The sequence below is a fragment of the Physella acuta genome, unplaced genomic scaffold (genome assembly GCF_028476545.2).
Source record: "Physella acuta isolate Inbredline_101_S28 unplaced genomic scaffold, ASM2847654v3 ptg000338l, whole genome shotgun sequence".
NCBI lineage: Eukaryota > Metazoa > Mollusca > Gastropoda > Physidae > Physella > Physella acuta.
Genome location: NW_026731857.1, coordinates 169,519 through 188,227, shown reverse-complemented (window position 1 = coordinate 188,227; position 18,709 = coordinate 169,519). Strand labels below are relative to the sequence as shown.

At 39.9% G+C, this 18,709-nt stretch overlaps 1 protein-coding gene and 1 non-coding gene across 5 annotated transcripts in view; both read left to right on the top strand.

The window, feature by feature from the left end:
* The window catches only part of LOC131940987 (fibrinogen-like protein 1), a 169,133-nt gene that overhangs the window by 21,231 nt on the left and 129,193 nt on the right, over window positions 1–18,709 (top strand). For all 4 annotated transcript variants that reach the window (XM_059299932.1, XM_059299933.1, XM_059299931.1 and 1 more), the window contains exon 2: window positions 7,766–8,632. In XM_059299932.1, the coding sequence (XP_059155915.1) occupies window positions 8,092–8,632 (541 nt within the window). In that variant the 5' untranslated portion in view covers window positions 7,766–8,091. The remainder of the gene's footprint in view (window positions 1–7,765; window positions 8,633–18,709) is intronic.
* Window positions 7,281–7,363, top strand: Trnal-uaa (transfer RNA leucine (anticodon UAA)). The gene has a single exon. It is a non-coding gene; the product is annotated as a tRNA-Leu (tRNA).

Here is an 18,709-nt window from a genome sequence, read left to right as displayed (position 1 = left end):
ACCGAACCAGAGCGTCCTGACCCAGCGCAGTGTATGATGGGAACTCCCTGACCTGACACTAGACGTATGACGTGCACGTGACGTGTATTTTTTGCACGCGCGGGTTATAAATAGACTGAGTTTTTGCGTTGTTGTTACAGAATATTCCGAAGACGTCGAAATTGTTGCAGTTTTTTTTTATGGCTCCATTACGTTGTTGCTGATGTTTGGATATCGTAATGAGCATCGCTGCAACATTTTAGGGGTGGTTTTTTTTTAGACAAATTTAGAATGGAGTGGTTCTAATAAAACGTTGTAAAAGTCCCACGATCCACTGTGTAGATGATGTAGAGTTTATATGTTTCTTGCCCCCGGCAGATAAAAGGGATAGTGTGGTCAGAATTATACCCAACCGACTTTACTTTCCCTAACGTGATTCAGGTACCAATAAGAGCTGGGTGGACTCAGGTACGTCTTGTAGACTCGACCGAGATTTTAACACGAAACTTTGGGATTGGCAATCGAGCGCTCTACCAACCGACCACGACGCCTCCTTATAAAATATATGGCATGCATAATTATAACTAGTCAAGTTCCTTTTTCGACATGGGTCCATGGGGTGAGTGAAGTAGAGTTCACCTGTTTCTGTAACCTCGGTATATGAAGGGATAGTGTGGTCAGATGTATGCTCAGCCGCCTTTACTTTCTCTAGCGTGAGTCAGGTACCCATTATAACTAGGTGGACGTTCCACTAATTTTTGTGGTTTGTAGTCTACTGCTCTACCACTAGGCCACGCCGTCCCATATAATAATAACTCACACATGAAAACCTTATAAACTTACAGTAAGGATCTTTCGAACATAAAACGTCGTCTGAGTAAGCAATATGGAATTTTTGTTTTTTTTCGAACTGTGGAGCAAGTTTAGATAATGTTTAATAATACTTCAATGAGGACAAGCAGACGTAGATACAACTTAATCCGCCAGTAGTCTCCAGATATCTTCCCACCTTATCCAACTATATTCCATCTCGTGGGAATATCTTAGTGGCACCACTGTTACCTTCTTCACAACCGCGTACCATCCGTCCCTTTCCTCTGCTGCCCTCGGTGTGAGTTCGCAGGACAATCCTGTCCAGTCCCTGATGTCTTCCAGACATTTTCTTCTTTGTCTTCTCAGTCTTCTACCACTGGCGCCATGCCTTGCAGGATTGTCTTTGAAAGGCCATTGATCTTTAAAGAAACGACTCTTATGCATCTACCACCCACCCCATCCTCCCCTCCCCCACCCAAAATGGAGAATATCGTTACGTTAACTATCACACTATCTAAAATATTCTTTTAATAATATAGCCACTTTGTCATAGTACGCACCCCCCCCCCCCCCCCCCGGAAATTTTAGTCCGCCACCCCCCCCACCCCGAGAATTTCAAGTGTCCCCGGGAGAAAAAAGTCTGTTTGTAAGGCCTTTAATCATCAAAGTAACAACTCTTATGTATGTACCTTCACCTCAACCCTATCAGAGAGTATCGTTAACATACCTATCACACCAGTTAAAATGTGAGTTTTAAAAAATACTAGCGTTCTTTGTGCTTGATAGGTAGACTACATACATATAAATCGTAGAGCTGACGTTCAAATCCCAGAGGCCCTACGGCCTGGAAGTATGGGCTTTTTAAGTGACTGTACACTCAACTCTACTTTACCTGCCCTACTGCCTACCTGTGTACACGCTACTTTATTCGGCCTACTGACCTTCGGTATACACTCAACTTCACCTGCCCTACTGACCTCTCAGTGTACACTCAACTCTACTTCACCTGCCCTACTGACCTCTCAGTGTACACACAACTCTACTTTACCTGCCCTTCTGACCTCCCAGTATACACTCAACTCTACTTCACCTGCCCTACTGACCGTCTGTATACACTCAACTCTACTTCACCTGCCCTACTGACCTCTCTGTATACACTCAACTCTACTTCACCTGCCCTACTGACCTCTCAGTGTACACTCAACTCTACTTCACCTGCCCTATCGACCTCTTAGTATACACTCAACTCTACTTTACCTGCCCTACTGACCTCTCAGTGTACACTCAACTCTACTTCACCTGCCCTACTGACCTCTCAGTGTACACTCAACTCTACTTCACCTGCCGTACTGACCTCTCAGTATACACTCAACTCTACTTCACCTGCCCTACTGACCTCTTAGTATACACTCAACTCTACTTCACCTGCCCTACTGACCTCTCTGTATACACTCAACTCTACTTCACCTGCCCTACTGACCGTCAGTTCTGAACACGATATTAGTATACGATTTCCGCTAACACGAAAAACTACAAACAATTTTTACCGTGATAAGATATAGAACCTAGCTTGGGGGATATTTCTTCATTCGACTGCTTGTATGTGTAGAAAGGGGGGGGGTAATTCTAGATTACAGATGGGGAGATGGGGGGAGAGGGGTCGTTCTCCTGTTTCTCGCTTTGTTGCCATTGTCAACACAGAGACATGAATGATGGATTCTCGCCCTTGGGTTGATAATATGAGCGATAATACTTTGGATGTTGCGCCACGGGAGCAGTGTTGTGGCCCCTGAATTTGTTGAGCACGGAAAATGTAAACGGGATATTTATTTTTACGGCTTGCGTTTCTGGAGATGTATTTGGTCCGAACGCTTTGAAACTCCTGAATTTACTCTCGCAGCTGTAAGTATGCCATCGATCTAGTGAAGAGAGATGATTTGTGATTTGCTTCTGTGATTTTTAAAATAGAGCACAGTTCTGTGAAGTGTTAGTTTCTATTTATAGCGGTAAGTAGATTAACACAAACATTAGATTTTTCAAAGTCTTTTATTTTTTTGTATGTTTCAACACTAATAGAATCACTTAGATGTGCTGGTTGCATTTAAAAAAAAAATTATAATTCACTTTATAGCTCGCTGCATATTTATAACATACTTATTCACATATCAATACATATCCCAATACCTATGTTGGATTTAAAAATGCTGATTCTCTGATCTACAATTGCTATAGATAATTTGCATATTCAAGATTATTATTGTCGTTATTTGTTGCATTTGCTTGCCCCCCCCCCCCCCACACACACACCCACATTTTTCGATCTTCTTTAAAGACTGGCGGCAAAAATGTCGTCTGAATAACGTTTGCAATTTGTAGGTGCGGGGGGGGGGAGGGGTTGATGATGTCGCAGTAGATTAGTATCGCAAGAGTTTGGGTGATAAGCTAAAGCTTCTTAATTAAGTAAGTATAACTGTTTCTGTAACCTCGGCATATGAAGGGGTAGTGTGGTCAGATCTATGCCCAGTTATCTTTACTTACTTAAGTTCCCTTTCGAACCTGATGGTCCATGGGGCAAGTGAAGTAGAGTTCACCTGTTTCTGTGATATCGACAAATAAAAGGATAGTGTGGTAAGCAATACGCCAACCCGCCTCTACTTTCCCCAACGTGACTCCGGTGCCCATCAGATCAGGGTGGGCTTGGTGACGCTCTACAGAAGTGAACCCAGATTCGAACTCTAGACTTTCACGTTGGCAGTCGTTTGCTCTCCCATTCGACCACAACGTCTCATTAGCTATTTAGAATGTAGATAAATCTAACACTTCTCTACACACATACATATTTATATATATATATATATATATATATATATATATATATATATATATATATATATATATATATATATATATATTATACTAATTCATATACATATCCAAATGTTATCCTTATACCTATCCACATCGTATACTTATCAATATACCTAACCACATCTCATCTTATACATGTACTTATCCATATGGCATACATATCCATATTATAGCTATCCACATGTCTTATTTATTGATATACCAAGCCACATCTTATGCGTATCAATATACTTATGAATATCACATACTCTGCACTACTTCTCTCCCTACCTCTACTCCAGTTTGTCTGCTCCCTGATCCAGCCCCCCCCCCCCCCCCGACCCCCACCTTCAAAGTATTCACTTCCATTTTTTTCACACGTGTGTGATTACTCCGTCATGCTCGGGTGATCACTCCGTCACGCCCGGCTGACTACACGGCCTAATCCATTAAGCCATCACCACCGACTAGCCCAACACAGGTAGTGTTTTATCGCTCACAACAAATGATCCGACCCACTATACAGTGTCGCTGATTGAACACAGTAGCCGTGACTTGGTTTGTCTTTGTTGTTGGGCAAGGGGCTCCTTTGCTCTTTTTTTTCATTAAGCTCCCAATTTAAACTCCTCTAATATCCTGCTCTAGCTCACTCTAGTTTGTACCTTATTGGTGTCTAATAACACGAAGTTCACTAATGTTATTGTAAAATTATCATCGGAATTATTTAACAGGAATCATATTATGTTGGAACTGGAATTTCTTCTTCGCTTCCGTTCGTATTGTTTGCCGGGAATTCCCCAAACACAATTAAGTTTTACTTTTCAACCTGTTATGTGCTTTTAAGGCCGTCGACTCCGACTTCAGTCTGCTTTTATTTCTTTCTGGATTTACTTCCATAGCCTTTGTCCAACCAAGAACAAACTACAAGGCAGCAGTTTGTTTGATTTTGGGAGTTGTCTATCCTAGAAGAGTTGCTGTTCCCTCCTATTCAGTCTCATCAGCCATGGGGGTTCGAATTCGATACTTTTAACTTTATCAACCATGAGCTTTAACGGTCAGACCACAAAATTGGAAAAATTGAATCTCATTTAAAAATAAACCGTGATCTCCCCTAAACTTTCTCGAATATTCTTATATAAAACAACAGGGGATGGGAACTCGGGATATAGTTATGATTTTTTACAAGCTTTTATTTAACTCACTTCCTCTGTCGTCAGTCTAGATGGAAACGCAGGAGTGAAAATTCGGTCGGAAACTTCTACTTGACCGATACGATTCACATTTGGCACGTGGGTCAAGACATGAAGACAATGCAATCTGAAACTAAATTTGACTTAATTGGATGCCTAATTGATTTTTAATGAATTAATTAAAATTTGGACCGGATTAGTAGGCATGTCTAGCCAACCACACCACACGCGTCATCACCTTCAATAGCTGCGCCATCACGTAATGGCTGCGTTCAAAAACCATTTCGCGCCTACTGAACGTGATGTTCAGTAGGCGCGCAATGGTTTTTAGTCATGTAACTCTATTGTAAATAAAACATGTAAAGTACTTTACATTTAAATCCATTTTAAATACATAAACTTTTAAAAATAAAATAGAATCTCATAGAAAAAAGTATTGCACACCAAGCGAACGCCGAATAAAGATGTTCATAATGGTGCGCAATATTATTAGTACTTTATAAATTTAGATGCGTTTTTAGAAATCGGAAATAGCGTAAATTAGTACTTCCCGTCAACGGAAATTACTCAAAATTTGACAGAACGAAGAGAATTAGATCTTTTACTTACTTGTGAAATTTCATTTATCTACCTGAAATAGTACTCAAGTTATAGGCTTTTGAAAAATTCAAAGTAGAAAAAGTACCACTTCCGGTTATCGGAAATCGCGGACACTGTCAAAAGTATATATTTTCTATATTTTCTTCGCGGGGGGGGGGGGGGGGCGAAGAGATGACTGGAAGAAACTCTGCCTCCCACCCCCGTACATTATCAGCACCAAACAAAGCAAATCATCCACCACTTCTACCCCATAATATATTAACATTATATTCTTCATTCAGCCGGTCACTGATACCCTTAGCCCCACCCCCACCAGAACGTACCATCCACATATTCTTCATTCAAGGCAAATCATCCTCACCCCCTCCCTCACCCCCACCTCACCATAACTTACCATCACCATCTACCCTACCCCATTCAGTTAGACATATCATCCTCACACACCCTCCCCCACCCCAACACCCCAGTCCACAATAACATAACATCACTATCTACCTTACCCCGTCCAGTCGAGCAAATCATCCCCACCCCCTCTACCACACACCCTCACCCACCACAACGTACCATCACCATCACCATCTACCCTACCCCATCCAGTTAGACAAATCATCCTCACACACCCTCCCCCACCCCCACCACTCCAGTCCACCACAACTTACCATCACCATCACACCGTCCAGCTAAACAAATCATCCTCACACCCTCCCCGACCCCCACCCCCACCCCATCCCCATACCCACCCCATCCAGCCGAGCAAATCACTGTTTGTTCTGGCAATTGTCACCCCCGCCTCTCACCTAATGGAATAACAGCAGACACTTCAAACCCTAATCGTAGCCGTAACAACCCGTCTACATCTGCAGTGTACTCGGCATCTTCTGAGACGGCAAATGGTAGACATCCGGTCTACAGAAACCTTAGATCATTCTAGAATTCTAGCCGTTATTTGATTTAAGACAGGGCCTTGACAAGATTTATAGGCTTACAGTCGTTATGTAATTAGTTGTGATGAACTTTAGACTTCTAGTCGTTATGTAATTTAGACTTATTGTCATTATGTAATTTAGACTTCTAGTTGTTATGTAATTTAGACCTCTAGTTGTTATGAAATTTAGACTTCTAGTCGTTATGTAAATTATAATTCTTGTCGTTATGTTATTTAGACCTCTAGTTGTTATGTAATTTAGACTTCTCGCCGTTATGACATTTAGAATTCTCTTCGTTATGTAATTTAGAATTCTTGTCGTTATGTAATTTAGATATTTAGTCAATATGTAATTTAGACTTCTAGTTGTTATGTAATGTAGACTTATACTCGGTATGTAATTAAAGTCATTCAATCGTCAATATTTCTAGAAATGTAGGTTTTATATAGGCACACAACGTAAATATAGACATCCAGTTTATTTAGAAATTAAATCTATACATGTACTTTATAAATATAATACTTTGTAGTTTATATATGTATGATTTAAATCCACGTATACACAAAATTTGTAAACGTCGAGTCATTAGATAATTTAAGTCTCTGAAAAGAATATTAGCCCTACCTGTGTGTGACCTAGCGCTGTTGAACCATTGGATTAAGGATACAGGTAATTGCAGGTATTGAGAGGAAATGCACAGGTGTCGTTCTGGTGCCACGAGCAGGTAGATCTGGCAGGTAGGTGATGGAGCAATCAGCACGTCTGATGAAGGACATTTTACCTTTGGTAAATTTTCTTAAAGTATACATTTAACCTAAAAGAAATGTTACTTTTGGAAGATTTTCTTAAATGTACGATTTACCTGACTTTACTATGCAACCGGTTTTATAGCAATTTAATAAAAAAGAATAGGGTTTTGATAGGAAGCACGATGGCCGAGTGGTTAAGGCGTTGGACTTAAGATCCAATGGAATTATTTCCGCGTGGGTTCGAACCCCACTCGTGCTAAAGCTTTTTTTTTTTAATTACCCCTAAGTTCGACTTGAGGAAAAAAAACTGATTTTCGAGCTAGTTTACTGATTCTGTGTTGGAAAAAAGCTTCAGCACTTAGGATGAAAAACAAACTTAACAGTACCACAAATACAACAGCGATTTTTTTTTATTTTGCCATATTCTTTATATTTTAATATAAGATAAAAACTATATAAACTAAATTACATCTGTCTGGCGTAAAATATAAATCGATTTACGACAAGCCACATTTGTTCGTTGTTATTGATTTATTAATGCATACAATGCTTTTGATGTTTTTTTTAAAAAGTTAATGGTTTTCTTTTCCTTTAATATATTTTAACAAACAGCACTTTAATATTCTTGTCTGAAAATACGAATATTTTCTATCTTCCACAGATATTTTAGCCATCATTAAGATATTTCTCTGTATGATATTTCTTCAATCATCGTTGTTTTCCTGATTGGATAATACATTTCTATTTATATAAACCAAGTAAATGTGTGTTTATGCTTGTTAGTTAGGACATTCTAAAAGTGTAAAACTTGGATATACTTCTTCTGGATATACTACTTGTGTGGATTGTGTTTTGAGAAACTTTGGATTACATTCAATGGGATTTTTGCTAGTTCACTCCCGGAATTTATATACTTTCGAGTTTTAGAATTTACTACATAATTTTTAATTTCAATTTTGGTTTGGATTAAAAACAAAAAAAATCACAATGTTCTTCAGAATCAGGAATTTGTTAAAAGTTGCGTTGGTGATTTCGATATGCGTGGGTCTGTCTGTCGAGACGGATAACTCTACAGAGAGCAAGGAAGACGCAGCCAACAAAGGTAAATCCCGAAAGAAACGCCGGGGCTGCAAGTGCGTCCAGCGCTACATGACGGAGGTCGACAAGATGATCGACACCAAGCTCAAAGAATTCCGGGACGTCTACCTGGCCACGCCCCTCCACGAGAAAAAAGACACGGAGGCCGCACGCATGCGCGACGCCTTGCTCCGGCTGAGCGGGGACGTGGCCGAGACGAAGAACACCCTTCGGGTGTTGACCACCAACATGGAGAGCGTCTTGGAGGATTTGAACAACACCCAGAAGGACTACACCAAGATCTCCAAGCAGTTGAACCGTATCAGCGGGGCCGTGGCGAACCTGACCAAGTACGTGGATAATCTCGAACAGCGGATTGTATACCCGCCGAACGAAATCACCGTGGGCAACGATTTGGAGACGAGCACCATACCGAAACCAATGCCAACTCGTAAGTACTCAATTTTTTAATTTTTTTTTTCATTTTTTTCCCAGCATCTCAAAATCTTTTAAAATCTCTGATTAAATTTACGAATGTTGAATACTTACAGTTATGTAGTCATTTACACAAATGTATTCCAAAAATGTTCTTTTTAGCTTTGATTGTTATCTTAAAGCCAGCCTCTTTTAGCTCCTAACCAGAACTGGATATGAGTTCATTGATTGTTCTAAAGGAAGTCTTTATTCGAAGTGTTAAATAATTTTAAAACAAATCACTTTATCTTTGCCAAAACTCATTATTTCTCCATTAACTTATGTTTTGTTTCTTCACACAAATTTACCATTGTCGTTGGTTAATGTAAAACCACATTCCCAATATACAATATTTCTACCTGATGATATTTACATATGTGTACATAGAACTGTAATTTTTTTTAATTTTCAAGGTGTAATATCAAAAGATTAACAGAGCGTTAGTATCGTAGATTTTCATTAAGATTATTCCGTTGCGTAAAAAAAATCCAACAAAGCAATTACAGTGCTCGAAACTGCAACGAAAAATGAACCCCATTTCTAATGGAATAAGAAAAACAAGTGATTAATTAAGTTTTCAGTTCGCATATCGTCTTTCTGCGGCCCATATCCGGCCTGCAATATCTTCAATAAACTCCTTGAAATAAAAAAAAATACCTTATATTTCTCACAAACTCTATTCACACTCATACTACGAACAATACTCTTAAACCCTGATCCCCAGAATGCAATAGTTTGAGAACCTCAAACACAGACAAACAAACCTGATAACACAAAACAACTTTTCCACCCTTCCTGGAGTTCATTAAGATTTGTATTAAGATTATTCCCAACGTTTTAAACGCTTTCCTTTATTTAAAAAAAAAAGTTTAAAACAAAGACAAGCTTTAGACAAAACACACTTTGTTTCGCCCATTAGCTGATGTTGTTCTCTACCATTGTCATCGTCTGCTAGGGATCAGCAGTTGGTGGGTCTTGTCTTGTACCTGGGTGTTAAGGGAATAAATAGGAAAAACGTGTTTTCTGCAGGGGCGGATTTTTTAAAGGGAAGAGCGGGGGTGTACACTCTTATTTTTGTGGGGCTTAAAATAGTGTTATATGGGACGGCGGTAGAGCGCTAGGCTGCTAACCCGAAAGTCGCGTGTTCAAATACGAGTTCAACAGTTGAACGTCCGTGAGTCCGCCCAGCTCTGATGGGTACCTAACTCATGTTAGGGAAAGTTAAGGTGAATGGGCATAGTGCTGACCACATCTTTCTTCATAGGCTGGGGTCATGAAACATAAACTCTGCCAAATGGATCGCTAAAGCTAGAGAGGATTCTTTACTATAAAATTTTGTTAAAGCTGTAAAAAGTAAGGCACGCACCTCTCAGAACCTGACGGGGCACTAGAAGAGGTGAAGTAGAGCGATCATGTTTCTATAATCTCGGTCCTAGTTAGGCGTGCTCCCATCATTGAAAGCTATATGTTTACTTAAATAAAAATGGTCACGTATATGGATACCATTAGCATCTGTTGCAATTATTATACAATCCTAGCCCTAACCTTACTCATAGCCCTAACCCTAACAAAAATCATAATCATAACCCCATCCTTAACCCTAGCCCTAGCCCTAGACCTAAACCTAACCCTAATCCTAACACTGACTCTAACCCTAACCCTAACCCTAACCCTAACCCTAACCCTAACCCTAACCCTAACCCGAACCCGAACCCTAATCCTAATCCTAATCCTAATCCTAATCCTAATCCTAATCCTAATCCTAATCCTAACACTGACTCTAACCCAAACCCTAACCCTAACCCTAACCCTAACCCTAAACCTTAACCTTACCTGAACACCAACGCTAACACTAACCCTATCCATATCCCCAACCCGAACCCTAACCCTAACCCTAATCCCATCCCTTACCTTATCCCCCTCGTGCTACCGTCGTTGTGCTGTTTACATATTGGTACGCACCAAAAAAGTTTTACATTCCGCCTAGTTCAAGTTGGGATCCATCAAATCATGCCAGAGCTCGTGGTATAGATCTAATTAGCTGGTAATTAGAACGTACACACTTAAAACCACGTAGACACTTAAGTTAGCATGTGCCCATGTTGGATTAATTAGCATGGTTGTGATTAGGTTTTATGGCATTTTTAATGAGCTTCATTTGTTTTTGAGTTTTAAAGAAGTGAATTGCAAGACACGATAATGGAACTATAAGGGAGCAGGACATTGACCCCGTCAATTATCCCTCGGACACTCCCCCTCCCATTAACCCCCGGAGTAATTACCACCCTGTTAATTACCTCCTCGTCAATTACCCCCCGCCAATTTAATGATAAGTTGAGGATAGTTTTAGGAATAGAGTTAGTGTTAGTGTTAGTGTTAGTGTTAGTGTTAGTGTTAGTGTTAGTGTTAGTGTTAGTGTTAGTGTTAGTGTTAGTGTTAGTGTTAGTGTTAGTGTTTGTGTTTGTGTTAGAGTTAGTTTTAGTGTTAGTGTTTGTGTTAGTGTTAGTGCTAGTGTTAGTGTTAGTGTTAGTGTTAGTGTTAGTGTTAGTGTTAGTGTTCGTGTTCGTGTTCGTGTTCGTGTTCGTGTTCGTGTTCGTGTTCGTGTTCGGGCTAGGGCTAGGGCTAGGGCTAGGGCTAGGGCTAGGGCTAGGGCTAGGGCTAGGGCTAGGGCTAGGGCTAGGGCTAGGGCTAGGGCTAGGGCTAGGGCTAGGTTCAGGTTCAGGCTTAGGTTTAGGTTTAAGTTTAGGTTTAGGTTTAGGTAGGGTTAGGGTTAGGTCAGGGTCTGTGTTAGGGTCCGGGTCGGAGCAAGGGTTAGTGTAAGGCCTAGATGTAGGTTTAGCGTTTTGGTCAGCTTTGATGTTGGGATTAGAGTGGAGACTGCAAGATTGCTAATCGGATAATCGCGAGTTCGAAACCCCGGGCAGATGAGGCTTGTAAAAAAACTCCAAAAAAAAAAAAAATCAAACAAATACTGCATAACAAATTAATCTCGGATGAAACAAAAGCAGTGGTAGCACATCCAGGAAGAAATAGCAGTCTGAAGCCATATGGCGCTTAACATTTTTATGCTGAAGGAAATCCCCCAGCGATAAGAACGAAGACGTAGGCGATACACATACATTGTCGACAGTTCATCTTTTTTGTTACCTTTTTTTGTTATTAGTAAAGTGTTACCTTGGTTTAACTTTCTCTTCTTTAACCCCCCCTTCCAGCATTTCCCTGGTTTAACTTTCTCTTGCCTTTATCGTTTAACTCTCCCTCCAATACGTCTCTAGTTTAACTTTCTCTTATCTTCATCGTTTAACCTCCAATACCTCTTTTACTTTCCCTCCTTACGTCTCTTGTTTAACCGTAGTTAAACTTTATCTCATAACCTCCCTTGCTTAAAACAGCATTTAAACTTTACCTCCCCGTCTCCATAGTCCCCCCCCCCCCACCCCCACACACACTTCTCCTACCTCCATGTCACTGTTTACCTTTAAATCTCAATACATCGTCCAGATGCCATTTCACAGAAAAACTGCAGCATTAACTGCCGCACGCAGTCGCCTCCCCTTTCCAATGTAAACAAGATGTCTAGTGAGTTACTTCCCTGCTGTAAAAGAAATTTTCACCTCCCGTTTCGACAATTTCTGTTTAAACGTGGCGTAGAAAATGGGGGTGAGTCTAGCAGACGAGTGAAAATGCATTTGCCCTACATAATGGATGCAAGAGACAAGGTATAGTGCACGACTGCTAGCCAAAAAGTTTGGAGTTCGAATCTCGGCGTAAAATTTCAATGAGTAAACTCAGCTCTAATCAGTACCTGAACTACGTTAGGGAAAATAAAGGCGACTGGACGGTGAACTGACCATACAATCACTGAGGTTAGAAAAAATCTAATTACGTGTAGTTCACGAATGGGTAGAGCCCGGGGGACGGTGGGTTGTAACCTATGGGGTACCAGACGCTAGGGCATTGAATGTATGGGCCATTTCAGCAACCTAAATTTTATGAGCCATTTTGCCATTTGGCGAAGTAAGAATTTATGCGATATACGGGCCATCTTTGGAAAAAATAATTTATGAGCTATTAAAGTCAGTAACATGTCCCTGAGTCCACCCAGCTCTGATCCGTACCTAACTCTACTTCATCTACCTCTTGTGTCTTGGGTACGATCGGGATAGGATGGCGTTGAAGTGCTTCTTGGGAAGAAAAAAATCGTGTGCCATTCGGACCATCTTGGTAAGAAAGACTTAATCAGCCTTGTCGGCTACCTGAGGAATAAAAGACTTCATGAACCATACAGGCTATCTTGGAAAGAAAGACTTAATCAGCCTTGCCGGATACCTGAGGAATAAAAGACTTCATGAACCATACAGGCTATCTTGGAAAGAAAGACTTAATCAGCCTTGCCGGATACCTGAGGAATAAAAGACTTCATGAACCATACAGGCTATCTTGGAAAGAAAGACTTAATCAGCCTTGCCGGATACCTGAGGAATAAAAGACTTCATGAACCATACAGGCTATCTTGGAAAGAAAGACTTCATAAGGGCCATCAGCTCCTAAACGGAATATGAATGGCTATTGCGATGAGTTCTATACCACTCATGCCATTCGGTCAGGGTGAGCTGTAGGTTTCGTGAGTCAAGCAACTCTCGAGATTCTCTTCTTGATCATTCAACTGTGTCGGCAAATTAGAAAGCGAAGTACACATACACAAGGCAGGCGAAGTAGAGCTCATCTGATTCCTTGACACCGGACTTTTAAATTATTGTTATCAGAACTATGTCCAGCGGATTCACTTTCCTCCGATCAAGTCAGGGACCGATTAAAGCTGAGTGGACTCAGGGACGAACCCTGTCGACAACTATATATTGCCTGAAGTATGCATGTTTTCTATCAGTGTTTATAACCTTCTTCCTCTCCATGTTTTTCTCTCTCTCCCGACTAATAAACCTTCACACAATATGCACCCGACTAATAAGCCGTTACACAATATGCATTCTTCAACAATATAGTGCAGCAGTTTTCTTAACTACATGCTCTCATTAACCGCACGGCATTCCAGTCTGTAATTACACACTTCAATTAGCTAATTACTGCATAACTCTAAATCACTCTCTGTTAAAAATAGAAACATTTGAGAGCTGTGACAGAATATTTTTATTCCACTTCGTTCCTAATTAAATCACTGGAGATGATTTCCTCCAACATAATGAAGTATTATAGGACAGTGTGGTCGAATGGTAGAGCGTTCGACGGCTAACCCAAAAGTCGTGAGTTCGAGTCCCTGGCTAGAGTAGTAGCACGTTCCTGGGTCCAACCAAATTTGATGAATACCTGACTCACGTTAGGGAAAGTAAACACGGCTGAGGTTAGTGCTGACTCATTCATCTGGAAATTAAAACAAAAAAAAGGGGGGGGGGCGAGTTAATCTATTCAGCTACGCCATTGAGATAATCCCAAAACATTTTCTAATCAATTGTTTATTCAAATGATTTATTTTATTGTAATATATCCACCCCGCGGCTGTAAGGCGTCTGAGTAACTCAGCTCTAATGAGTTACCGGCAAGCCCGTTGAATCCAATAAGCTCTTATAAGTGCCTGATACAAGTAAGTAGAGAAAATACTGCTGGGCACTATGCCCTGACATGCTGAGGTAGAGAAAACAAGTTTCGTTTTCTTTGTTTTATTCAAATACAAGTAACATACCTATTAACATATTATCCCACAGGCGTCGTGGCCGAGTGGTTAGTCTTTCGGCTGTTAAATCGTTGGTACTGGGTTCGAGCACGATCTAGAATCCAACCAACTGTTGATTCAGTAATATGCTGTATCGTCAGAAAAGCAAACACACCACACCAAAAATCTGAAAATACCAGTTGTTAGAATTTTAAAATAGATTACTGTGGTTCAAAATTTAAAATTAATAATCGCATCTCAGATATAATTATATACATTAAAATGATGAATCAAATCAATTACATATTTATGTTACAAAAAAATCGCGAAACTTTTTTTAGTTATTTGAAATTTTTTTGAACAGTTCGTGGGTGTGATACGTCATAGATCACACGGCCCGGCTAGAAGGTCATGACTTATCAAACCAGGTCATCTTGTGACCTACATATTTGTCATCTGATAGCAGCACAATACAACAAGCAAAACGTGTCCAACAATTCTGATACAGCGGGTCTAAAACTGGGGAGGGTGGGGGGGGGGGGCATTCTAGTAGAACAATAGGGATATTGGTAAACAAATGGGGATATTTGAAATTTCTTGAACAACAATGAGGGCATTACTGTACAACATAGGGGGCACTGATTATACAATGCGGGCAGTAATAATACTATGGGGCATTGCTAATACAATGCGGAAATTAATAATACAATGGGGGCATTGATAATACAATGGGGACATTGATAATACAATGGGGACATTGATAATACAATGGGGACACTGATAAAACAATGGGGACATTGATAATATAATGGGGACATTGGTAAAACAATGGCATCAGTAAAACAATGGGGGAAATTAAGACATTTTGGTTATACATTAGGGGAATGGCGACATTCTGGTAAAACAATGGGCAAATCAGGATAGGCCCTACTGGTAATAATTAAATTGATCGAAATCTAAATTATCCTCTCTCATTCGTACACATATAACAGATATTACTGACCTCAGCTAACCCAAAGTTGACCATAATTTGTCTCCAGCCTGTACTAACTCAATAGATAAAATAGGTAGATAGTTCTTCTATACTTTAAAATAATTTTAAAAAATAGTATTTCTGAATAACAATGAATATTTTGTAGTGTAATTCATATTCTCCATGAATTAAATGAAAATCAAACTATTATTTCTCTAACCTACGTAAACATTATATTTCATTATCTATCTGTGAATGCTAGAACAGGGGGCACCAATGCAGCAATATTAAGAACCACCGAGATTCTGATAGATAACACGGCACCATAGAGTGGTCGAGAAAATAGAGACACGTCGAATTTATTTTCACACAACCACTTCTAAACATCCATAGACAAGCCGACAAAGCACTTACAAATCTACTTGTATCTATCAAGTTGAAATACTTTAATCTTAAGTACGGAACATTGTTTTTAACGGAGAAGAAGATATATTAAAAACCGCTTCCGTTTTGTTGTGGTTAGGGTGAAGGAAAATGGTTATGAGAGTTAGAGTGGTTCTGTGGTTTTTTAGCGATAGACACTTGGATTTTTTTGTTGAGAATCTGTAAGGTATTGAAGTATCGTATCGATGATGTGGTTTTTTTTTTTGGTGTGTAGTTGTTAGGATCAGAGATGCTGCTAGTTTTAGGTTACTGCCAAAGGAAAGTTTCAGCGATAGGGTTTGGGTTTAGGTTAGGTTGGAATCCCCATGGAAAAAGGAGGGTGGGCCGGCCAAGGAAGACATGGAGAAGAACGGTTGAAGAAGAGGCGAAAGCAGCTGGGCACACATGGGCACAGATAAAGGGGGCAGCCCAAAACCGAGTCCGATGGAGATGTGTGGTTGTAGCCCTTTGCTCCCCAGGGACCACAAAGGAACGATGATGATGATGATGATGATTAGGTTAGGTTCAGGTCTAGGGTAATAATTTTGAGTTCTATAGTTCAGTAGTAGGGTAATGTTTAAAGTATCATTATGATAGTATTATGGTTTTTTGTTTGTTTGTTAGTGTAGTTGTTGGAATTAGAGATGTTATTAGATTTAGGGTTACGGCTAAGATGAAGTTTAAAGGTTACGGTTTAGGTTTGGGTTAAGGTTAGGATCAGAGGTAGGGTCATGTTGAACAGTGATTCTTCCAGACTTTTTTCTCCGGGGGGGGGGGGCACTTAAAATTTTTGGAGGGGGGGGCGGTAGACTTTCTTCGGGGGGGGGCGGACACTGTTAAAAGTATATATTTTCTATATAAATTATATAAATTTCATTTCGTTCGGGGGGGGGGGGGGCGGTAAAATTTTCGGGGGGCTTTGTTCCCCCCCCCCCCCCCCCCCCCGAAGAGATGCCTGGAAGAAACTCTGATGTTGAACGTTGTCAGTTTGGTCTAAGTTTAGGTTTAGGTCTGTATTTAAGTTAAGGCTGGGTTACGGTTTTAGTGTTGGAGTTTTGGCTTAGGTTAAGGTTAGGATCAGGTGTAGGTTCAGGGCTAGGGTTTAAACTTTTTCACGATTTAGAGTTTGTGATATATTGAGGATAAAGTCTAGGGTAAGGTTTTAAGTCAAGCTTAGGTTTGTAGTTAGAGCAGAGTTTGCCGTAAGGGGTTAAGGTATCGAAACATGCAAACTATTGCTTTCATTAGCACAGGCTGCAAAAGAACAAGTACTTACACCTGTACGAGCATTGATGTTAAGATAATGATACACAGGTGTAATGTACTGGGTCAATCAGGTCAGGGGTGTGGGGTGGGGGGTCGAATTTACAGTCATGCGATATAGACACGTTTCGAATTCGGTTCCGGGTTCACATCAGTCGTTAGGGAAAGTAGGCTTGGCAGTGCTGACCACACTATCCCCTTCATATGCCGAGGTCAAATAAACAGCTGAATTTACTTACTTTAAGTTATTATATTCTTTTTCTTTTTTATTATCAAAACTTGAAATATTTCTTAAAGCCATCATATATCCCTTCAAAATCATAACGAGAAATAGTTTATAAATCCTTTATATACCCCGTTTATAATCACACGTTGAAATAGTTCCTAAAGCCAGTATATTATTTCCCTTAAAAAAAACACAACTTGAAATATCTTCTTTTACCATTATATTTCCCATTTCTTGAATCCATAGTTTGATTCCTTATTCTCTTTTAACAACTTGAAATATCTCCTAAAACCATTGTATTTCCCATTTCTTGAATCCATAGTTTGATTCTTTATTCTCTTCTAACAACTTAAAATATCTCCTAAAACCATTGTATTTCCCATTTCTTGAATCCATAGTTTGATTCGTTATTCTCTTCCAACTTTTCTAACTTGTATTTATTTGTGTCTGTCGTACGAAACATTGCATTGTTTTCCTTTACAGTTTAAAGCCTCTATACGGCTTCTGTTTTCCTTCATATCGATCATAAGAGCACACTGCCTGTCAGACATAAACAAAAATAGAAAATATAAAAAAACTGCATTTAGCTCAGACACACAAAAAAACAACAAGATTTAACGAAACAAAATATGAAGAGATGTGTATGCATTGTGATATAAATAGCATTCCGCCGTGAGTTTTCAGACATTGTGAATAATTTAGGAGCAATTTTGAGTTGTTTATTCATTCTTCCAGAAAAATATAAACATTGAAGTTCTATACACTATAGCGGTGCTTTAAAATGACATTATTCAATTATTTTCATGACTTTCTGTTGTTCGTTACATAGCGGCATTTATTTAAATTGTATGCTGATTTAAGTCAATTTGATATGAACGCTAACTCTACTTTTAATCTAGTCTATACATGACTCTAACGCTAACTATTGCTCATACTCAGATCCTAGTCAGTAGATCGTAACTGAGTCCACCCAGCTCTGATCAGTACCTGTCTTACGTTGGGGAAAGTAAAGGCGGCTGGGTATAATGCTGACTATACTATCCTTAAAAGGGATGGAGAGGTCTAGCGGTAGAGAGTTGGACTGCTAACCCGTAAGTCTAGAGTTCGAATCCGGTTTCAAGTTAGTAGGCCATCCCTGAGTCCACCAAACTCTGATGGGTACCTAACTCACGTTAGGGAAAGTAAAGGCGGCTGGGCATAGTGCTGACCACACTATCTCTTCATATGCCGATGTCACAAAAGCAAATGAACTCTACTTCACTTGCCCTATAGACCGTCAGGTTTGAAAAGGGAACTTTACTTTTATACTGTCCCTTCATATGCCGAGGCAAAAAAATAAGAAAATAAAAAAAACAACAACATGTACTCTACTTCATCTGTCGATGGATCGATGAACTTTACTTACATAACAAACCCATCTACCCTTACAAATATAACAGGTCCAGCTGTTGTTGCCCACCAAAGTTGCTTCCCTTTAACAACGCCGCATACGTTTCGCGTC